The sequence below is a fragment of the Enhydra lutris genome, unplaced genomic scaffold (assembly GCF_002288905.1).
Source record: "Enhydra lutris kenyoni isolate GAN:26980312 unplaced genomic scaffold, ASM228890v2 scaffoldscaffold6, whole genome shotgun sequence".
Lineage (NCBI taxonomy): Eukaryota > Metazoa > Chordata > Mammalia > Carnivora > Mustelidae > Enhydra > Enhydra lutris.
Genome location: NW_019154090.1, coordinates 14,051,886 through 14,074,052, shown reverse-complemented (window position 1 = coordinate 14,074,052; position 22,167 = coordinate 14,051,886). Strand labels below are relative to the sequence as shown.

Genomic DNA, 22,167 nt, shown 5'->3' with positions numbered 1-22,167 from the left:
AACCAACACTTATATACATTTAATCTACTATCAATATTGACTCCATCTTCCGAATAACCGAGAAAATTATTCCCATTCCACAGAGAAAAACACTGGGGTACAGAGAAGTTAAGCAATCTGCTGAAGGTCACACAGCTAGTAAGTGACAGGACTCAAATCTAGGCTGTGAAAGCCCTAACAGCCCCAGAATGGTGCTCTGTTCATACTTTTTCACTGCCAGCAGTCTGACCGGTCATCTGAAGGCGGCCCCGGGCAGGGAAAGAAGGGGAGAGCAAGGTCCACATCCACCACCCCCCAGCCCCCATTCTTCCAGGCAACAGCCAAGTGGCCAGTGGACTGTAAATCCTTTATTTCCAAACTATAAATAGACCTGTACTGAGAAAAGACACACCCCAGACCCGAGGGGAGATGCCAGGCTGCAGCCTTGGCATCTCCCCTTCCCAACTGCTCCGCAGTCTAAACCCGGCCCCTTAGAAACCCGCTCTGCCCCTGGAAATCACCACCTGGGCTGTCAGCGCCCAGCAAGCCGCGGAGACCAGCCCGCTCCCTTGGCCAGCGGGGCACATCTGGGCCCTGCTGTGGCCTGACGCTCCCCTCTCTGTTGCACCAGCGACCTGCGGGAGCCCCGCCGCGTGGTCACGTGCTCCCCAAGGCCCAGCCTGGGAGAGTCCCAGGCCCCTGCTCCCGGGCTGCAGTGAGGTGTGAGGCCTGGGAGCAGCCTGGTTCCCCGCCAGTCCCCTGGCTTGTCACTGCTGCCCCTGGGCCACAAAGTACTCCCCCTCCTCCTCGTTGTCATCCTCCTCTGGCCGGCTACTCCGGAGCAGCAGCTCCAGGTCGGGGTGGGAGCCCAGCCCCTTCAAGGGTTTAGGGCCACCGTCACCTGGGGACAGAGAGAAACCAGCTGTAGACCCAACCACAGTTTTCTTGGTGTCCCCCGATGTGCGTGTAGAGTTGCCCAGGTCCCACCTACTCCACCCCACCCCTTGGAGATGACCAGCTTCTGAGTGGGGGGGCGGGGGGGAGCCCATGTGGAGATGGCTGCGGCCCTGGGTGAGTGGAGCCACCTGCCTCTCCTGGCTGGGTGGCTGGGGCCCTAGGGCTGGGTCAAGGGGAGATCAGAGGGGCTGAGTCATGAGGGGGGAGCACCAGAAAAGCGGCTTCTGAGTGGGGCTTGGGTTACCTCTGGCGTGGAGGGCTTTGAGAGCCACATGCAGGGAGATGCCCGAGAGGCAGAGTGCGAAGCCCAGCCAGTTCAGGAGGCTGATCTGATCCCCCAGCAGGTGGGCTGCCAGCAGCAGAGTGCAGACTTCCTAAAAGGCAGAGGGGCAGGAAGGGGAAGCGATCAGGAGTTGGCTCCTTTGCAAGGAAGGCAGACGGTGGGGACACCGGGCACAACCGCAGGGCAGAGCCCGGCCTGCCAGGGCTCCTGGGGATGGGGGCGGCCTGGCCAGCAGGGCAAAATGGGGGCTTCCCTGAGCTCAGAGCACCAGGCCTGCCAGCAGTGCTTTCCTCCCTGGGTGCTACTAAGAGGCAACAAGGGAGGTGCTCTGCACAGCATTCTGTCAGGGTTAGAAGAGGCAAACCAGACCCAAGGCTGGGAGCAGAGTGTCCAGCCTGCGGCCATGTGCATAGGAGGGAAGGACAGCTGTGCTTCCAGAAGGCACCCAGACATGGAGGGTGCGATGCTGCCCGGAGAATGCCGCGTCACCCTGGGCTCCACAGGACACACAATGGCCACAAGGCTCTGCAGACACGGTGATTGCTGGTAGGACTGGTGACATGACTAATTCTGAGAACCGCAGCTCACGCCTCTTCCTAAGCCCCTTGGGGAGACGTATAGTTCTGGGTTTAGGCAACACTGCTCTGGCGCCAGTGTCTGTCTCATCAAGGAGAAACCGTACCCCGCCCCCATGGGCCGAGCAGGGCGGTGTGAGGGGTGGCAGGGGAGGGGGATGCCTGAGAGCAGAGGCACATGTGCTGCTGGGCAGCAGTAAAGGCAAAACAGGCAAACAAAGCAGTGTCCCTTGCTGTGACCATGGCAGACATCACCAATCAATCACAGACCCCCCCCCCCTCTCCCAATGAGTCTGGATGGGGCTTCTCAACCCACAGCTCCAGGCACTGCCAAATGACCAGAGACCAGAGTGGGCATTCATGGTAACAAGAGAATGCACCCCAGGCCCAGTGGAGTCAGAATCCCAGCTCAGCCACCTGCGGGTGTGTGTCCTCCATCTGGGAACCACCCTGCAGGACTGCGGCCAGGACGGGAGGGAGTTTCAGACGAGAGCACCCTAAGCGGGCTGTTTCGTCTCTGCTGGGATCTGGGGCGCAGGAGCTGGGACAGAAGCTGCTACTGAGCCTGGGGTCTGTGCTGTAAGACAGGACTGGGGCCACCCCCACGTCTGCACCTTAAAAATGCCAGCAATGGAGAGGGTGAGGCTGGAGGTTCTGGAGACCAGGAGGAACTCAGAGAAGCCCAGACCAAAGGCGAGGATCCCTCCAAGGAAGAGGCTCCCCAGCACCCGCAGGAGCAGCCCAGTGTCCTGGAAACGGAAGATCTTCTCCGATGTGGACAAATGGAGACCTGAAAGCAAAGGGAGAGAGTGGGAGGCCACGTGCTGGTGTCCCCAGGGAGTGGGAGACCCAGCATGGGGCAGTCACTCCCCACCCCGGCCCCACTCGCTGCAGCCCTGAGGAGGGGGACGGCAGGTGGAAGAGAACACTGTGCAGACAGCCTTACACCTGGGGACCCAGGGAAGCAGCGATGGTCCCCCAAGTGTCCCCGTGCTAGGGTGGAAGGCCTGTCCCCTCCCTCGGTGCTGACCTGCCTGTCTTTGGGAAGGAGCGCAACTTCAAGTGGCCTCTGCAGCTGTGGTAAATAGGGGACCAAAGAGAGGCAGGGCGGCCCATCAAGTGACAACTGTTAGCGCCCTGGGCCCTGAGGCGAACCCTCCCTCTCAATGTTAGGTGGGCCACCTAGCAACAGGACCTCATTTCATCTTCCCAAACCTTCCCCACTTTAATCTGGGTCTTCGCCATCACTCAGCCGTGGGACGTGGCTGAGACATGCCCCCTCTCGGGACCGTCCCCTCAGTGATGAAATGAGAGCATTTCAGCCAGACCTGCGTTTCTCAGGCAGTATAACGTGGGGAATAGTTCTCAAGAAGTAAACACACACACATAAATACAGGACAAAGCCTTGTTCTTGAGACACGCCCATGGACCCCCACACACCAAGTTTGGTGTGGCTTCTAGAGGGTTCCTGGCCCTCCAATACTGTCCCTCCATAGGTCTGTGCAGTAAAGGCCCCGAGAGAGGCACACAGCAGGCACCTGTGGGGGCTGGGGGCAGGCCGAGCACTGAGATTTTTGGAGGGAAGCACCTAAGAAGTGTGGAGTGACAGTCCCTCCCGGGCAAGGAGGTGCCCGACGTAGGGCGCCCTGTCTGGTGCCGGGCTCAGCAGCACTGCAAAGGCGGCGGCAAATTGAAGGAAATTCGGGAAAGAGCAACATAAGTGCTGAAGGTGCTTGGGGGATTAATTTACCAGAAAAGATTAAAGGAGCTAAATCTATGCAGCTTTGCTAAGTGACAACTCCCAGGGCTTTAGGCGGAGGGGGTGCAGGGATGGGGAAAGGTGTCCGTGGCCAGGACGGGAGGGGGCGTGCCGGGTGGCACAGGGGGCAGAAGGCGAGGGTGGGGGAGACGGTAACTGGGAGAAAAAGGAGGCTGCAGAGCAGAAGCTTCCTGGACAACGGAACCAGCTGGAGAGTTCGAGACGCTTCACTGCTTGAAACTAAAATGGATGTGGGGCAGAAGTCTCTGTAAGGACCCTGAGGACAGAAGGAAGGGACTGGGAGAAGGATAAACAGGGACAAAGACTAATCTTGAAAGCCAGGAGGAAGGAAGGAAGGAGGCCTGCACTTGCAGCCGGGACGGTTCCCCATACCCCCCTCCTCTTGTCTGGGAAGTGAAGGTGGGCGGGGAGGGTACCCTACCCAGCCTCCTGCCCCTCGGCCACACACTCCATCCCCCATGCTGCCACCCTCTGAACCTACTGGTCCCACTTCCTGGGAGACCCTGCCTGTCTGCCTGTGCCTGGGAAGTCTTTTTGACTTGGCTTTCCACGCTAGGATCCTGAAAGAATTCCTGGCCCTCTGCTCCTTCTAAGAGACAGAACATGTCATGGTTAAGAGGAAGGGCTCTGGAACCAGCAGCTGGAACTGAATTCTGGCTCGTTGGGCGGTTATCTTCACTTGTCTCCACCGTTTCTTTGACCTGCACGATGGACATAACGCTCATACTGCCACGTGGGGGCTTGGGGGAGCACGTGTAAAATGATCAGAACAGGGGCGCCCGGGTGGCTCAGGCGGTTCAGTGTCTGCCTTCCACTCAGGTCATCATCTCGGCGACCCGGGATGGAGCCCCGAGTCGGGCTCCCTGCTCAGTGCAGTCTGCTTCTCCCTCTCCCTCTGCTCGTGTTCTCTCTCAAATAAATAATCTTAAAAAAAAAAAAAGATCAGAACCACCCTGGCATAGCGGTCTGGCTGTATCACGTCCACTATCGTTATCGTCTGTTGTCTTTTATATACTTTTTTTTTTTTAATAAAGATTTGATTTATTTAACAGAAAGAGAGAGAAAGAGAAAGACAGCACAAGCAGGGGAACAACAGACTGAGGGAGAGGGAGAAGCACGCTTTCTGCCGAGCAAGGAGCCTGATGCAGGGCCCAATTCCAGGACCCTGGGATCATAACTTGAGCCGAAGGCAGACATTCCACCAACTGAGCCGCCCAGGCGCCCCTTACGTACACTTTCTGTGTAAGCATTTATCATGCTGAATTCCAGCCATCTGGTTTAATGTCTGTCCAGCCCTTCGACCAGGCTCTGCCAATGGACGGACAGCACCTTTGATCTTTGTAACCTCTGCAGCTACCACAGAGCTGGCCTCAGAGCAGGGAGGGGGATCCGTTGCACCGAGGGGCCCCCAAGATGGACAACCCAACGTACCTTCAAATATGGCAAAGAGAGGGAAGAGCCCCAGAAACATGAGTGGCTGCAGGTGGAACATGGTGTCAATGGGGTTCTGGAGCCCTGTGGGATAAGGATGGGCGTGAGTCGTCAGGCCCGACCTGGCCTGCCTCCACCCTGCCTGGGGCCCGCAGCCCGCTCTCACCGAGTTCCGCCTTCTGCAGGAGCATCTGGGTGAGGGTCCAGCGGATGCCACCAATGAATGAGGCCCCCAGCACCAAGGCAAAGCCCTCCACGTTGAATTGCGTGGACTTGTAGGTGAACATGAAGAGGCCCCCGGCGATGAGGAGGACCACCAGGACCAGGGCCGCACGCTAGCAGGGCGGGGAGCAGCGGCCACTGACTGCAGGGTCCTGAGTTTCTCAACCCTGGAGCCTGGGCCCAGGGGCTATGCTGGCTGATCTGGGACAAGAAACCCTTCTCCCCCGTGACCTCTGGGGTCCCAGCCAGCACCCTCCCATTCATGTAGGCAGGACTGACATTCCGTGGACATGTACCCAGCATCCCTACTTAAACTTCCGGAGTAATTTCCTACAGCTGTTCTAGGCCCCCAGGAGGTCCCCCCGTACTCTGGCCCTGGCAAATAAGGGGCAACTGCCTCCAGGACCTGCCTGCGCCTGACCCCTATCCTTGAACCCTTTCTCTTTCTGTCATTCTTTTGGTCATTACACCTGCCATGCCAGCTGCTAAGTATTCTCAGCAGTGGCCTGTCCTAGGTCCTTCCTCAGCGACAGGAGTTATTGCCAGCTGGGCTGGCCTCGTCTCCTCTGTCACATACAGTTGACAAGCCACTGCTCAGACACCCCTTTTAGTCTTAGCATCTGTGGAGGTAGGAGGGACCAGGGGAGCTGGGGCCTCACCAGCTCCTCCAGCTTGAAGATCAGGGAGAAGATCAAGATGAAGAGGACGGCGGAAGACTTGGTCATGGTGTACCTGCGAGGACAAATTACCCACGATGCACTGCCAGGGCCCAGGGCCCAGGGCCCAGAGCTGCCACCAGGACAGGAGCCCACGAACTGTGCTGGAAAGGTGGGAGGCTGTGGGGACCCCTGACTTCCCTGAGAGCAACTGGCTCTGCTCAGGGCAGCTGAGCAATCTGAGTACAAAAGACCGAAGGCATGAGTCATCCGGCTGATATGTGACCTTTCATTGGCAGCAATGTCTGATGAAGGGGCCTCTGACTGTCGCCAGAGAGAAGAGGCTCCAGGTCAACCCTGAGCTCACCACGTCCTCTTACTTACCTGCTCCTCTGTGGGGACTGGGATCAGGAAGGAGGAAAAGAGAAGGCGGGACTGTGCACCCTGAACTAAGGTCTGCGATGAGAAACAGCTGTTACACCTGCCCCTCTGTGGGGGTCAGTGCCCTTCCTCCCCCGCATGACCGGCACCGCTCTGAGCGCCTGGCACCCCACAGCCACCTGGCACGCAGGCACAGCAACCCTCGGAGCCCATCGACTGCTGCGAGGGCTGCGGGCTACCAGTGCGGAGCTGAGCAGGGGCTGCTTCTGGGGGTGGTGGCATAGCCAGCCCACAGGCCCCACAGGCCGGGGTAGGGGGTGTGGACAGGGTCAGACAGGGCGCCTGAGCCTGGCAGTGGGGGCAGGGGGCTGGGAAGGCGTGCTGGGACTCACAGCGAGACGGTGATGTAGAGGAAGCTCCAGTTGGACAAGCCCACGTCAAGCGCCGTTGCCAGTGCTGTGGAGACACGGGTGCCCACCGGACATGTAGCCAGGGCGGGCCGGCAAGGGCAAGACAGTTGTTAGACACTTCCACGGCGCCCCCAAGTGCCCCCTGCTCTGCCCTGAACACCCTGGCTTTCTCTGGGGCCCTTGGGCATTCCTTTCACAGCAACTGAAGGCTTAACTCCTGGCCAAAAAGAGGGAGGGGTGCTGCTCCAGCAATAGGGCTGATGGGCAGGGCAGGGCGGGGCCTGCTAAGTGCTGTGACTGTCCCCAGAGGAAGGGTATTAATCCCTCAAGTCTTGTCATCCCTTCTGCGCAACTGGTCAGAGCAGCTTCTCCTCCACCCGGTGGAAGGCACACTCCTCATGGAGGACCTGGCCCTCCAGGATCTGTCCCTGCCACCCTCTCTTGCCTCCCACTTCTCACCAGCACGGCAGTTCCTGGCATCCCAAGATGCCTTCGGTCCCCCTGCAGACCTGCACAGGCACTAAACCCTCGGCCATTTCAGCCCATGCTCTGGGAAGCCCTCCCCACCTGGGCCCGGGTTCGTTCCCCTCCTCTGCACTCCAAGGCGCCCCTCATCGTCCCACGAGCAAGGTGAGGGCAGATGTGGGCTTGGAGCGCCTGGTCAAGGCCAGTTCTGCATCCGGGGCTTCTCCCGGTGTGTGTGAGCATGCGTGTGGTGTGTATGTGTAGGGGGGCCTGGGGAGGACATGAGAGGCAGAAGTAGGGCTGGGGGGAGGCAGGCTGAGAGGAGTGAAGGGGGTGGGTGGAGAGGGCCTTCTCTCCATGCCACCAAGGCTCTGTTTGTTCTCAGCCCACAGCTTTCCAAACGACACTGCCCCCAGCCTCCATGCACCCAGGACCGCCCCAGGGCCACGAACCTGTGGGAGCCACTCTCCTGAGGTAGTCTGTCCAGCTCAGCACCACACGGGCCCTGTGGCTGGAGCACTGAACCAGGGCCCTGGACAGGGCGGAGAACAGGAAGATCACGGCCAGGTGCAGCATCGTCATGAAGAGTGGGAAGTGGAAGCTCTAGGAGCCCAAAGCACAGACAGCCCGGCGTGGTTTACAGCCCCCCACCCCACTCGGCCAGGCCAGCAGCAGTGGCGCCGGCCGCGGGGTTCACTAGGGCTCTACAGCAGCCAAAGGGCTCCCCCCCCGGCCCCCCCGATCAGCAATCACTTGGGATGAGAGACTCATAGTTCCAATACTGGAGATCATGCTGAGAGCCAGTGGCAGACCAGGGGTCCACTGTGCCCCGGTGCTGTCTCCACCACTTCCCGGGGCCCATCAGCCTCCCGCTCCAGCCCCCGGGTCATAGCCAGCGTTGGCCAGTGCGGCTGGACCGGTTATTCAAACCCCGAAGTCCTTCTCTACCAGTCGATAACCAGTTGCTGCATTCATCCCAAGTGACCCTAGCTCCTCCTTGGTGTCTCCCCCTTTCCCAATTTCCCTTCGACCCACCCATCTGAGGGGAACCCCTGGCATGGCAGGGCTCTAGGGCCCCGTCCCATCACGAGGGTGACTGGCTTCCAGTCTCATCAGCTGAAGCCTGTGCCAGCCTGTGCTAACTGCAGCCCCCTCCCAGCCGGGCCCCTGTGCTGCGAGGCCTCCCATTACCTTCGTCAGCCACTTGTTGTAGAAGGTGATGCCGATGGAGAAGCAGTAGTAGAGGAGGACCAGCCCCAGAGTCAAGAGCGCTTTCCACACAAAGGCCACGTCGAGGCCCCACCGCCCCATCCGGGGAAGCTGCAGCTCCCAGGCTCCGGGCTGGGGGGGGCAGGCGCCCCTCTGGAACACCGCGGGAAGAGCTGGCCAAGCTGGGCCGCGACTGTCAACAAGGGCTCCTGGCTGGAGGTGTCCTCTTCACCTCCATGATTCAGAATCATCTGCGGAGCCCCAGGCAGAGGCCTCATCCGAGGGGCTGGTGGCCTGAGCCAACGCTCTCCATGACTGAGTGGCCTCAGGGCTCACGTGTCCCCAGGTCGGAGGCTAGAGGAATGGACAGGAAGCTTGGGTGGCTGGGCAGAGCGAGGGTCCACCCCACCCCTGCCTGCAGAGAGGGGGCCAAAGTGGACCCAGTGGGGGCCAGGAAGGGGTGCGGGCCCAGCGTGGGCTCACAGAGCTCTAGTCGCGTTCACTCTGTTGCCTCAAGCTGTTCTCCATGAATTGCCGCCAAAGTGAACTTTTAAAAACGTAAATCTGATCATGTCAGATCAGATGTCAGCCCTACAGTGCTCCCCGGGCTCCTCTGATAAAGACCAAAAGCCTTCTTGTCAGCTCCGCCATCCTGACCCGTCCCCCAGCTGGCCTCTCCAGCCTCGGCTCCGGGCTCTCCGTGCCCATCCCACCGGCTGCCTGGGCCCCCCAGACACACAGGCTCTCTCCTCCAGCCCGAAGGAAGGGATGTGCCGCCCACCCCCCATTTCCTCTCAGCTGACGCTGCTCAACTTCAGCTCTACGGTCGTCTCCTCAGGGACTACCCCACCTCGATGGGCTGCTCCCAGGCTCCCCACCTTCCCTGCGGTGGACGTGCGCAGGGCAGGCTGCTCTGAGTGGTGTCTGTCCCCTGGGAGGCTGAGCCCCAGGAAGACGGGAGCGCGGTGCTCCCGGCAGTCTTGCGCTCACTGGGCACACTGAGTTGGCCATCTGGGTCTATGACTCAGTGCAAGGGAGGGGCACTTGGTTTTCAGGGAACTGATCTGATCTTTAAGGCATTAAAAATGGACCAGGAAACCAATACCTCCCCTTCCCTTAGGCTCTAAGGACTGCTCCCCCAGAGGCGGGGCCTGCTTTACTGTCTTACCTAACTAACCTGCTCCTGGCCCATCCATCTAGGCAGCCCTAATTAGGGTCTAGAGCACACAGGCTCTGAGACTGGGCTGACCCAGGTGCACAGTTATCCCACCTGCCACTTCACGTGTGTGTCCCTTCCGTCTCTGTCTCCTCCTCTGTGACGTAAGCAACCTGTTGCGATGCCACCTCCTGGAAGCCTTCCGAGAACCATCTGACCAGGCATACCCTACTTTCCCCACCCCCAGTCCTTTCTGAAGGGAGTCTTTCATCCAGCTCTGTACACTGGAAGCTGGGTTATCACTGCCCTTCCCAGAGGCAAACTGGGAGCTAGCATAAGGTTTTGTTGAAGGGATATGGTAGGGCTATGATTCTCTTGAGGGGAATTTTGGAAACCTGTGGGGGTGTTTTTAGGGGAACTCTCCTAGCTTTTAGTGATATGGGGGGGGGTCTAAGAGAGTGACAGTCCACAAAACTGAGAATTGCACCACATCCTTTGTAACTTTGATAATCCACGTAGATATAAGACTTACTTATAATTACCTGAACCCTGGACCCAATTTTTTTTTTTTTAAGTAGATTCTGTCCCCAGCATGGGGCTCGAACTCACAACCCTGAGACCAAGAGTCGTGTGCTCTATGGACTGAGCCAGCCAGGCGCCCCAAGAACCCAGCTGTTTTACCTGATGAAGTTTTTCCATGGTTCTATCATGCACTGCAATTTCCAAGAGTATGTCTGCCATGGACATGTTTTTCATAGAACTGGTTTTGAGAATGAGTTTGGAGAAACCACACCATCTGCAGCAGTGGCCCAGCAGCACGGCTGTGGTGCTTGCACTGTGGCTAGCGCGATCCCTGTGGCCCCGCAGGTGGGGGAAGCACGGGCTGCTTCACTGTGGCTTCTAGCATCCTTGCCTTTCCCTATACCCGGGTTTTTCAATCTTGGCATTATTGATACTCGGGGCCAGATCATTCTTCGTGCGTCGTGGGATGTCTAGGAGCGAACTGATCTCTACCTATTAGAGATGCCGAGAGCAGCCCCTGCTCCTAATCCCAAGTTAGGACAAACAAAAATGTCCCCAGACATGGCCAAATGTCATGGGGGGCAAAAGCGCTCCCTGCTAAGAATGACTGCCTACACCACAGAGGCAACCACAGGGCCTTCCACCTGCCAGCACCTGATCCCCGTGGTTCCCACCCAAGGCAGGGCAGTCTGTACTTTTCTGTGAGTCAACTCGTCACATACTCTGCCTTTGGTGCAGTTTCTGCTCCAACATGGCAATCTGTGCCAATCCCCGCCCCCCCGCAAAACCTCCTGTTCAAATCCCACCCTTCCTTCAGTCAGTCTAGGTCCCCTACCTCCAGAAAGTCCCTCTGATTACCTCAGCCCACAGGGAGCACTGTCTCCAAATTAACAACACTCATTCTCCTATTGTCACCTAACCCCAAACACAAAATCAGACCTCAGCTAGAAGGACTCTTGGAAATCATCTAGCCATTTACTCAATGGCCATTTATTAAGCACCACTGTATACCTAGCATGGGAAATAGAGATATGTAACTGATACGGTCCCCACCCTACTTTTATGGTAAGGGAAACCAGGCTTAAAGAGGCAAATGCTCTTTTTTTCAAATCCCACTTAACAAGAAAGGAATTCCATATTCTGCATTAGTTTCCCCAGAGGGCAGCCTAGCTGGGAGTAGCAGCCACATCAGGATGGAGTTGGTGCATAGCCTCCCATAGCACCTGGCCCCCCTCAATCTCCGTGACTTTAACATGGGCAGTGCTATTTAGTGCTACAAGTGTGAGCTTGGGATGAGAAAGACCTGGGATCCATTCCTGGCTCCTGTATGAACATGGGGACTCTTGCATGTCCTGAACTCTGGACTTCATCATCTGCCTCTTGGGAGGCGAGTCAGTGGCATCCGGTACAGTGCCTGATGGTGGCCTGTGGCAGGGCTTACGTCCTTCCTGGCCCCCTTACAGCAGAACTCCCCCAGGGTCCTCTGCACTACCATCCCTACTCGTTTGCAGCCCAAACTCACTTCAGCCTGCCCCACTGCTCCACTGAGTCCCTACACCTTCCCCTTTGTTCCCCTCTGAGGAGCAAGTCTCTGTTTTCATCAGCACCTTACAAAACTGACCACTTCCTCCTACTGGTAAAGCCTCCTGGATGCCACACCACACTCTCCTGCTGTTTCTTCTGCTTTTCTGGACTCCTGGCCTTCTTCAATGGCTCCTCCTTGTCAACCAACCTGTAAAAAGTTGACCCCCTGAGGGATGGTCCCTGGATTTTCTTCATTTTCCCTTGAGTAATCTCATCCCATCTGAGAGACATTCCAGTGATTTCTAAATTCTTTCCATTTGCCCCACCCTTTTCTGCCAGCTCCCGGCTGGAACCTCCAAGAGTCTACCTGGTAGCTCCACCCAAGATACCTCAAACTGAAGGTGCCCCCAACCTATTCCAAAGTCATTAGTAAATGCCAGCACAATACACCCGGTTACTTAAGCCTAAGCCCCCAAATGAATGATGAACTCATCCCTGACCACTCTTTCCTTCCTTCCTCCAATCCTATCCTAGATCAGTTCCTTCTCACAGATCCCCTGTGGACCAGCTGCCTGTCTTCACCTGCTCTCGGCCATCGTCTAAGCCATGGTGATCTCACCTCGGGGCTGCGGTGGTCTCCTAACTGGTGTCCCTGCTTCCTCTTTCCCCGACAGCCCGGAGTGCACACAGCAGCCGGAGAGAAGGCTCACGCACCGGAAAGCAGACCACGCCCTCATAGGGCGAATCCCAACACCTGAGCGGGCCCGAGAGGAGGGAGGAGGGCCTTCCACCATCTAGCCTCTGCCCGTGTCTGCAACCCTGTTCTCCCGACACTGCCCCGGAGCCCGCCACGCTGGCCCCTGGCCGTTTGCCAGGGCCATCGAGCCTGCGTCCTTCTTTGCACCGGCCGTTCCCTCTTCCGCGGACCTTTGCTCGGCTGCACCCTCCTCGAGGGCCCGCTCCTCGTCTTCTTGGCACCTCCTACCACCTGACGATGCCCAGTATGCCCACGTGTCTTACTGCGCGCCCCGCACTCCCACCCCACCGCGGGATGCGGCCTCTCCGCCGCCCGGGCCGCGTCCGCGCAGTTCCGCCCGGCTCAGCACCCGGCCCGTCGCCGCGCGCGCAGGCAGCGCCGAGGAAGCACGCGCGGCAGGCGGCTGGGGAGGGCGAGTGGAGGCCCCGGCCCCTCCACAGCGCGGACACGAAGGCCCGAGAGGGACAGGAGCCCGAGCGGGCCCCGGCGCGCAGAGCCCGGCCGGGACCCCACTTTCCCGCCTGGGCTGGCCCTCCCCAGACCGCGGGAGCGCGCGCAAATCCCGCGGCGCGCCCACTCACCTCGGTCGCGGGCGCGCCGGGCCGGATCCTCCCGCCGGAAGTGCGAGACCGAGCGCCGCCGCGGGTGGGGGCACTTCCGCCCGAAGACGCCGAGGGGCGGGGCGGGGCTACAGAGGTCGGCCCGCCCGCACCGTTCTCGGAGACCCTGTGCCGCTTCTCGTGCGGTCTTTGCTTGGGTCACCCGCGCTCCATCCGCCTCGCTCTGGCGCCCAGTGCGTGTTGCGGAGGCATGCGCACCCGGGGCAGCCAGAAAATAGCCACATGTTTACTTCTATTGAACAGATTAATTAACCTTATTCCAACCTACTGCTGGACAACCATGGAACCATAAAGATAAAAACTTTCATGGCCTTTCTCTACTGAGATCTTAAGCCAGCTGGGGAATGATAAGTCAGGGGCATTAAAATTTAGAAGATCCATGAGAGATAAATAATACACATTTGTGAAAGATTTTGTGTGCCTGAAACTTTCTAAGAATTAATTTCAGTAGGTTGAATGGGGGAGTTGGGGGAATGTCCGGGCAGAGGAAATGAGAAGGAAAGACTGGGGCCTGGCTTAAAGCCCAGTTGTAAGGGGAGTTAGCGAAAGCTGTGGTTGGAAAAGTAGCTATGGGGCAGGTTGCAGTGGTCTCAAATTCAGATCTCACTCCTGTTGCAGGATTAAAAGAGACAGAGCCTGGCACATGAGCCCCCAGGAGGGCAGAGCTGGCTAGGGTTGCAGGAGGCCATTAGGGTTTTTCTTGCTCTCTCTTCCTGGGGCCTCCTGTGCTCTCTTCTAACACTGGCTGCAAACGTGGATCCTTGCAAGTGACTCAGCTGGGCTCCCTGGCCACTCTCAACAGAAAGTTCGAGCCCAGAGTGTAAGCAGTGCCTGAAGCAAACCACTGCTGCCTCCACCCCTGCCCTCTGGCGTGATGCAGGCATTAGTTCATTCATTCAGCACTTACCAAGCACCTACAATGGCACCCATCACTGCCTGAGGTCTTGGCTGTCCTCAGTCCTCAAGGCCTGTACTGCCTGCACTTGCTATGCTTTTTGAAAGAGCTTGTCCTCACCCCCCTTCTCTCTCAGAGGGAAAAGAAAGTATCTATTTTCATCACCACCCTCATTCAAGCCTCCCAGCTACCAAGGCTGAGTTTTGGAGCAAGAGCCTAAAACACCAGCTGGAAGGCTGGGCACTAAGCACCAGCGACACACAGGGTGAAGAACATGTCTTCTTTGTAAGTCACAAGAATGTGAGCTGTTCCCTGGCTGCGTCCCTGGCAGGGAGAAGAGGGAGGATACATTCACGGGGGTGTACAGTATGCCATTCCCTGCTGTGCCCAGCAAGCCGGAGCAGAAGACACTTTGTCCCGGTGCAACAGTCTGTGAGCATCCTTAACTGTCCAGGTGTGTGTGTGTGTGTACATGCGCGCGCACACACACACGCACACACCCAGGGAGGGCAAAGTGGTTGAAAGGAGGAAGTCTCCCAGACCCGATGAAATGAAGTCTTATCAAGGTGAACGCTCCCTTGGGCAGAGAGCGAGTACAGAGAAACAGCTGTTTATAAGTACCACAGTTTGTACATGAAAGAGTATTTATTGAAAACATGGTTACTGGCAGGAAGCTCCTGGCTGCTCTCGGGTTACTCTCTTGGCTCACAACTGGAAGTGGAGGATTTTTTGTTTTGTTTTGTTTTTTTTAGAGGGAGCTTCCAATTTTATTTTCCTTCAAACATTCCGTCCTAGGATAGGTAGATCTTATATAAATATATATACACGTTTGTATAAGTATGGCCTCTAGTAAAGAAAATATATAGTACACTCTTCATCGGGCAGTACCTACCATGCCGGGCTACTACGATACTGATTGCCACTGTGTTCACATGTCCAAGGAGAGAGGCTGGGTGCGTGGTTGACATGTGCCGCAGCACCAGGGAAACCCTGTTGGCACTGCTGTGGCCTCAGCTAGCTCCCTGAAATCATGGCCAATGGCAGAAACCACAGCACTGGGATGGGGGGAAGGGAAGGCCAAACTTCCTGAGGTCAGGGAGGCCAAAGGAAAGCAAAGAGGAGGGGGCTGCCATTCAGGTTAGGTGAGAGATTTCTCTCTAAGGAAGGAAAAGATAAAAATGTTGCGGGGAGGAGGGAGTGGACTCTAGTGGCCTCACCAGTTTCGCCCAGGCCTTGTCTGGGCTCTCCCGGCAGAGTTCTTTGAGACTAGAGGGGAGGACTTAGCTCACACGTCTTTGACTTGCCAGGATGAGAGCCTGAGAGCTTGGTAGGGAGAACTTTCCATCCGCCCAGACAAGTGCATGGGCAAGAGAGATCTAGTGGCTCCGGAGACCAGAGATGTTAGAGCCGAGCCTCAGTGGCAGCAGCCTGTTGGCACCGAATGAGGCCGGAGTGAGCCCTCACGAAGACGATGAAAGCAAGGGCAAGGCATCTACCAAGCAAAGGCCAAGGCCTCTGCTTGGATGTGAGACACAGGCACGGGTCACCCAAAGGCAGTCTCTCTGAGGCTCTCGATACGCCCAGAACGTCTGTCCTCTGCAGGCAGCCTTTGCTGGGCTCGTGCTTGCCTACCCGGGGATCCAGCTGACCAGAGAGCAGACTCAGGAAGAAAAGGTGAGTGACATGTTAACTCCAGCCCAAGCAGTCCCTGGCCCGGAAAGCAGGGGTGCTTGCTGTTCATTCCTCATGCGCTGATCCCAGGCTCCGCGGTGACAGGGAGGGCCGAGCACCCTGCCTTGGTGACTTGTGGCGGCGGGTGGGGACCAAGAGGAAGCTCTGGGTGGTCTGAGGGGAGTCTGAGGAATGGCTGGCATTTACTGGCCACCGTGGTCACTACAGATTCTGTACAAGCAAAAGACAAGGCACCAGTCTGTGGGTGTTTCTTCTGGGCCCCAAATCCCTTCCTGGGCACCGTGGAGTCTGGCTCCAGGCTCAGCCATAGTGATAGACAAAGTCATAGCTGCTGGGCTCCTTGGGCACTGGCGGTGGGGCTTCGGGAATCTGGATGTTCTCCAGATCCAGGAGCCGCAGCTTCATCTCCATGCTCAGCAGGGTGTCCAGGTCGCTCTTGGTCAGCTCACTGGACATGTCCTTCCCCAGAAGGGCACTGAGGCCGTCAATCCAGATGCAGTACTGTGGGAGCAAGTTGCAAAATGTCACGTGGTGGCCCCCGGTCAGCAAGAGGGCCTACCAAGGTCCCCTTGCTGAGAGAACTCACCCTAAGTCTCTTTTGACACCACTGAGTAGAGGCAAAGCTGACTGGGGATAATGGCAAAGATAAAATGGGAGGTGACCATTCACTTTCCAATAAAAGCCCCCCCCAAAACAACCACCTTTGGGCTTTTATGAGGGATTTACATTTAAAGCTTCCTATGATAAGCTAAAATATGATTTTTTAAAAAGATTTTTTGTTTACTTATTTGACAGAGAGAGAGATCACAAGTAGGCAGAGGGGTAGGTAGAGAGAGAGGGGTGGGGGGGAGCAGGCTCCCCGCTGAGCAAAGAGCCCAATGCAAGGCTTGATTCCAGGACCCTCAGGTCATGACCAGAGCCTAAGACAGAGGCCTAACCCACTGAGCCACCCAGGCACCCTATTTTTATTTTTTTTTAATCAGATTTTTTAAAATGCAACTAATAAATACAGCAAAACGACACCTGAGTACTGGGGTATCAACTACCCAAAACTGCCCCGGAAATGAGCAATGGTGGGAGGGATACATACCAGGTGATAAAAGCAGGACCCAAGAGGAATCACTATGGGATCTCAATTTTGATTCAGAAAAAGTTTTAAAAAAGAGAAGCCCAGCCAACAAATGTTAAAATAAGTGCTAGAGGGTCTCATGATAAGGAAGAATAACCGAGAATTGTCGGCCTATCCCTGTCTCACTCCTGTTCGATCTTTTTCCCTGCCTTTGCTCACCTGTCTCCCCACCTGCTAGCTCCTCATTTCTTCCCAACAGACCTCCACCGGCGGCTCGGGGCCTGCGAAGCATCTCCTCTTCCAGAAGCCCCATCTCCAGTCCCCTCTGACGCTCCCCGAGCTCAGCAGCCACGTGGGACTCAAGCACAGTTACTCACGTGACCCAGAATAACCTCTAGGGCTGCAGGTACAACTGTGGGCCCCATGTCAGGAGGACCAGACCCAGCAGCCTCAGAGCCCAGGCCCGACCCTCCACTGCCTGTGCCCAGGAGCCCCGAGGAGGAAGCATCTGCCGGGTTCACTCAGGAAGGTGGCCGTGCTGGAGACTGAAAAGGGGGGAGCATTTTCCCAGTCCAGACAAGTTAGGCTACCCCGTGGTGAACCTGTTTTTCTAATGGCAACTTACGGCTGCTGCTGAAGAGTAACCTGGGGAGCCCAACTCAGGGGGGATGGACCCCAGTCTGGCCGATCCTCGGTGCCAGAAAGCCTTCGTGACACACTGTGGTCCCCTGCCTTTAGGGCGATGTCCCTGTCCTGCCCACTCCTGCCCTCTAGCTGAAGAGTCACAGTAGGGGCTCGGCTGTCCAAAGCGGTACCCCACTGCTCACCTCATACTTGTTGGGTGCGATGAAGTTTAAGGTCTCATCAGGGTCATAGAGGATGGAGAATGCCAACTCCAACACCTCCTGAAAGAGAAAGGGTTTCAGTTCCGTGGAGCAGTGGGGTGGCCTGGGCTCTGCGCACCAAGAGTTTGGCCAAATTCCTGGTCACGTGGCACCGTCACCGAAGGAGCTGGCTCAGATGTGGTATCATCAGGACCCCGGGCACGTGCACAAGTATGGCTGGAGACAAGGTGCAGTGTTAGCGAGCGTTAACTCACCCGTTCCCCACCCGAGTCACGCCCAAGATGTGGACGCTCCTAACACTGGAAAAAAGTCGTTTCTCAACACTCAAAACCTCGTATCTCAGAGTCCGTGACTATAGATGACCTTCGGCTCGTATGTTGGTGATCAGACTGAAAGCCTTAACGGTTCAGGAACCATGACAACAGTAACAAATTGTGACCCAAGCTGAGAGAGTTTGGGCATCAACAACGTAACTGTAATGGGCTGGGACAAATAGCAGTTTGCTTAAATGCACAAGTTCGTGGTAATACTAAACGAAACAAAACAAAACACATACCCAAATCGGTCACTGCTGGATGATACCACAGAACCAACTCACTATTCTGAAAGTACTTTTATAAAAGGAAAGAATCAAGCACTTGTTCTCCTTTCTTATATAAACTGGACCACTGGGAAGCCAAGAGTAGAGGATGGTAGGCTTCTGTTTAGATAAGCAGTTCAGCTCATAAATGAAAAGGAATGACTGCATTAGAACACCACTAGTTTGCAAATCTTAATTTACTTGTGGAAGAAACCCTTAGCACCGAGAGTCTGCTAACCTCGCAAAAACAGAGACGATCACATCATGTGTCTCTTGATAGAACATAATGCCACCTAGGAAGTTGTCCTGCCCACCCCCAAAAAGGGGGTCAACCCTGAGCTGGGATCCAGCCTCCCCTTAAATCTCTCCACCAACGTACAGATCTGGGACAGAGGAACAAGTTAAACTGTACCAGGGGAGACAATCAGCACATTTCAGACTCTGAGAAACCACCAAACAAGCAACCTGGTTTCGCCAACTAATAAACTGCAAAGAGGAAAACAAAGACGGAAAAGAGAGAGGGGAACTAAAAACTAATCACAATGTGCATATCCTGTTTGGATTCTGATTCAGTGAACAAAACGGGTATGAGTGTGTGTATGTGTGCATATGTTTACGTGTGTGTATACACATAAACATTTATATATTTTTATTTATATTTATTTATTTATTTAAAAGATGTTATTTATTTATTTGACAGAGATCACAAGTAGGCAGAGAGAGAGGAAGAAGCAGGCCTCCCTCTGAGCAGAGAGCCCGATGCGGGGCTCGATCCCAGGACCCTGCAATCATGACCAGAGCTGAAGGCAGAGGCTTAACCTACTGAGCCACCCAGGCACCCCAACATTTATATATTTTTATACAGAGAAGTTAAGTTATTTATAAGAATGCAAACATCTATGGGATATTTGATATTAAATAACAACTTTTTAAATTTCTTTTTAGGTGTGGTATGGTATTGGGATTATGTTAAGAGTCCTTATCATTTACAGATACATTCTAAATATTTAAGAGGAAATGATATCATACTTGAGATTTTCTTCGGAGTAATAATAAGTGGATGGGTAGGATGTGCCATGGTTGTTGAGGCTGGGTGATGTGTATGTGGGGCTTCTGTTTCTGTGTATGTTCAAAACTGTTCTTAGTAAGACCCACAGGAATAGTTTAGAGAGAGAGAGAGAGAGTGGGGGCGGGAGAGCACACACTTAAACAGCAGCCACCACCGACTGAACCCTCTGGGCATCACCATGACCATGATAGTGACCCTGACTGTGGCAGACCTGCCGCTCCACTCACCTTGTTCTGTTTCAGAGCACTCTTCTCTTTCATGTGGGGGCAATCCTTCCCAGTGACAATGGCCTTAATGTCTGCAACAGGAACTGGGAAAGAAGGGAATTAGTCTCTGTAAGATTCATGCTGTGAGAGGGTCTTTGCATCAGTGCTGGGAGGGGAGCTCCAACCCCCAGACCAAAGGGCTGTGTCAGCTCACAGAGAGTGGCCTTGTGCTAGTTTCTCCTCCATAGTCCCTTCCTGGGGGCCTGGCCTGCTGGGCTGTGTCCAGTCTCACTGGGGGTCAGTTCAGGGATTTGGGATCATCTCCCCGAGGACTAGGGCCTCAGATGCTCACATCACTTCCACGGCACCGTGATGAAGGTGACGATGCCATGAGCGCAAACAGCCAGCCCCCATCCTAAGGGCTTTACATACATGACTCATTCAATTCTGACGAAGGAGATGTGCCTACTACTCCCATCTTTCACGAGAAACCAAGGCAGAGGTAAGAATTAACTTGCATTAATTAGAATAGCAGAGCGAGGGTTCGCATCCAGGCAGTCCGGCTCCAGAGCCCCCGCTTGTACCACTGCCCTTCAAGACAGCGTTGCAGCCCCCCTGACAATCTACACCCCCATATCCGTCGGGGATCCCACTGACTTTCCCGAGCAGCCCCGTGGGGTAGGCCAGGTAGAGATGACCTCGGATGCACTGAGCAGACAGGTCCAGGGAGACAAGCGGTCCGAGACCAGATAATCGGCTTGAGAGCACCAGGACGGAAACTCAGGCCTCCTGACATCGAGTCCAGCTACTATGATACAGCAATGGAGAATGAACCTACTTTTCTCCTGCAGGGATTCAAACGTCACCTCCCCTTGCGGGTTGTCATCCAAGTCACCATAGTGCAGGACCTTGTGGTTCAGGGCCAAGCGGCAGTACCAGAAACGTTCTGGAACACAAGGCCAGACAAGCAGGTGACCAGGGACAGTTCTGGGAAAGGCCTGGGCACACGAAGGGCAAAAGGATGACATGTTCCCAGGCTGCTCCCCGCACGGCTCTGTCCGGCAGGGTCCCTCCCCAGTGGGGTGACTCGGACCAGCCTAGTGGCCCAGGCGCCCTCACCTTGCCTCCTGCGGTTCCCGATCTTCCGGAAGCTGCTGCCCTCACAGAGCCGGTTCAGCCGCTGCTGCTTGATCAGCTCCAGGATCTCAGGCTGGATCTTCTCCCTCAGCTCCCTGGGTGGACGCGTACGGGAGCAAAGGGGAGGTGAGGACACGGCAGGGCTGGCGGTGCTGTCCCCCTGCCCACACGCGGCACTTACACAATTGGCGGGGACTGGAAGTCATCCTGACTCATCCGCTCGGACTGGCGCAACCGCAGGATCTCAGAGTAGCTCAAGCTACGCAGTTTGCTCTTGAACTGATCCAAAGAGCTGGGTTTGGAGGGCAAAGCTCGAGTGATCTGCTCTCGGACCACCTGCATGACCTGAGCGGGAGGGAAGGAAGCCGGCTGCCTCAGTGCCTCTGCGGACGAGCCAGGCCAGTTCCAGGCAGCCCGGCCCTGCCCTGGCCTTGAAGGGACCCCAGACACCTGCTGGGTAAGCGAGAGTATGCACTCTCAAAGGCACACCTCTTAGGTGGTTCTCAAGGACAAATGCCTGATAGGAACAAGTGCTTTCTTTCCCACGAATTTCAACTAGTCGGCAGTGTGGTGGAATGAGCACGGGTTCGGGAGTCGGAGAGAAAGGAGCTCAGATCCTGACCCCATCTCTTAATCTGTGCCTTGAGCAAGCCACTCGCCATGTGCAGACCTTCCTCGGCTTGTCTCTGGAGCAAGAGACAGGAAGACTCGTTTTTGGATACACGCTGCCTGCGGGACGGGGAGGTGCTATGTGGGTGCACAGTGCCTGACGCGCGGGAGTGGGTTCAAGAGACGTGCTACTTCCTCTCAAACAACAGTGAAAGAGAAAACGGGCCATCCCACGGCCTGTCCGGCAGCTCTGCGCCCACGCAAGGCAAAGTCTACAGGAGAAAAGACTAGAGGGAGACGTGAGATCATCACTGGGTGGTGGAACTACAGAGAACTTTCTCCTCTTTATACTTGGCAAATTGTTTACAATGAGATGCGTGGCTTTTAGACTGTCAGCTTCTGAGGGCCCTGCAGTACCCTGCAAAGCGTGGGGACGTGGGTGTGCTGGGAATGACTACCGAGCGGATAGCCAGGATGTGCCTATCCTGCCAGCCCCCTCCTCTCCCTCGTGTTGCCCAGTCCCGGGACCACACCGGGGCCTGACACAGTAAAGCGCTCGGTCAGCCAGCGCCCTTATGGTCAGGCTCAGCCTCCTGCCCTCTATGGGAGACAGGCGGCCATGGCAGGTACTGGCTCTGCTGGGTCCGCGACAGGCCCAGGGCACCGAGGGGCAGACCCCGGCTCCAGGCTACGGGGGAAGCACAGGCAGAGGGGCCCCAGGTTCTCCAGGGCTGCACCTCGTGACCCAGCGCGGCCGACCACACTGGTTTCCCAGCTCAGAGGCTCCCCAGGCTCGAGCCAGTGGCCCCACACTGTCACATGACAGCCTCTGCCCATAGGCGTCAGAGCTTGCAGACACGCACCTTGTTGAAGTCCTCGGCTGTCGCCCTCATCTCCTTCCAGGTCTTGTTCAGCAGCTGGATGCAGATCCCGAAGAGCTCCTCGAAGGCGCGGTCGTGGGTGAAGAACATCGGGTGGTAGTCGTTGCGGCCCTCATTGGCTGCGGAGCAGGAGAAGCGGGGCGCGTGAGGCGGGGCGCTCACGGGCACCCACGTCCCGAGGAAAAGAAGCAGAGCAAAGCCAGAGTGCGTGAAAAGCGTGGGGTGGGCCCGCCTCTACTTCCTCAGCTTTCTTCTGC

At 56.4% G+C, this 22,167-nt stretch overlaps 2 protein-coding genes across 8 annotated transcripts in view; both read right to left on the bottom strand.

Annotated features, from left to right (window-relative positions):
• Nucleotides 1–332: 332 nt before the first annotated feature.
• Nucleotides 333–12,933, bottom strand: LOC111141453 (solute carrier family 35 member C2). Of its 5 annotated transcripts, XM_022494025.1 has the most exons (11): nt 12,889–12,920; nt 11,634–11,758; nt 8,331–8,702; nt 7,592–7,742; nt 6,657–6,720; nt 5,887–5,959; nt 5,172–5,340; nt 5,006–5,089; nt 2,409–2,584; nt 1,181–1,310; nt 333–880 (listed from the first exon to the last, which is right to left on the bottom strand). In XM_022494025.1, exons 3-11 carry the CDS (start codon nt 8,448–8,450, stop codon nt 747–749), a joined length of 1,101 nt encoding a protein of 366 aa, XP_022349733.1. In that variant the 5' UTR covers nt 8,451–8,702; nt 11,634–11,758; nt 12,889–12,920; the 3' UTR covers nt 333–746. The 5 variants fall into 5 exon arrangements, with proteins under 5 accessions (XP_022349733.1, XP_022349734.1, XP_022349729.1 ...); XM_022494026.1 differs by lacking the exon at nt 11,634–11,758 and having other exon boundaries at nt 12,889–12,933; XM_022494021.1 differs by lacking the exon at nt 12,889–12,920 and having other exon boundaries at nt 11,634–12,763.
• A 1,505-nt stretch (nt 12,934–14,438) lies between these two features.
• The window catches only part of LOC111141444 (engulfment and cell motility 2), a 38,320-nt gene continuing 30,591 nt past the window's right edge, over nt 14,439–22,167 (bottom strand). For all 3 annotated transcript variants that reach the window (XM_022494006.1, XM_022494005.1, XM_022494007.1), the window contains 7 exons: nt 21,893–22,029; nt 20,602–20,765; nt 20,403–20,515; nt 20,122–20,229; nt 19,305–19,387; nt 17,411–17,488; nt 14,439–16,015 (listed from right to left, as the gene is read on the bottom strand). In XM_022494006.1, coding sequence (XP_022349714.1) covers nt 15,815–16,015; nt 17,411–17,488; nt 19,305–19,387; nt 20,122–20,229; nt 20,403–20,515; nt 20,602–20,765; nt 21,893–22,029 — 884 coding nt within the window. In that variant the 3' untranslated portion in view covers nt 14,439–15,814. The remainder of the gene's footprint in view (nt 16,016–17,410; nt 17,489–19,304; nt 19,388–20,121; nt 20,230–20,402; nt 20,516–20,601; nt 20,766–21,892; nt 22,030–22,167) is intronic.

Coding starts and splice junctions, on each gene's coding strand:
- LOC111141453 (XM_022494026.1), bottom strand. CDS start 8,450: ATGGGGCGGTGGGGCCTCGACGTGGCCTTTGTGTGGAAAGCGCTCTTG. Junction 5,341..5,886: donor TCTTCAAGCTGGAGGAGCTG/GTGAGGCCCCAG, acceptor CCGCCCTGCTAG/CGTGCGGCCCTGGTCCTGGT. Junction 2,585..5,005: donor TCTCTTTGCCATATTTGAAG/GTACGTTGGGTT, acceptor CTTTGCTTTCAG/GTCTCCATTTGTCCACATCG.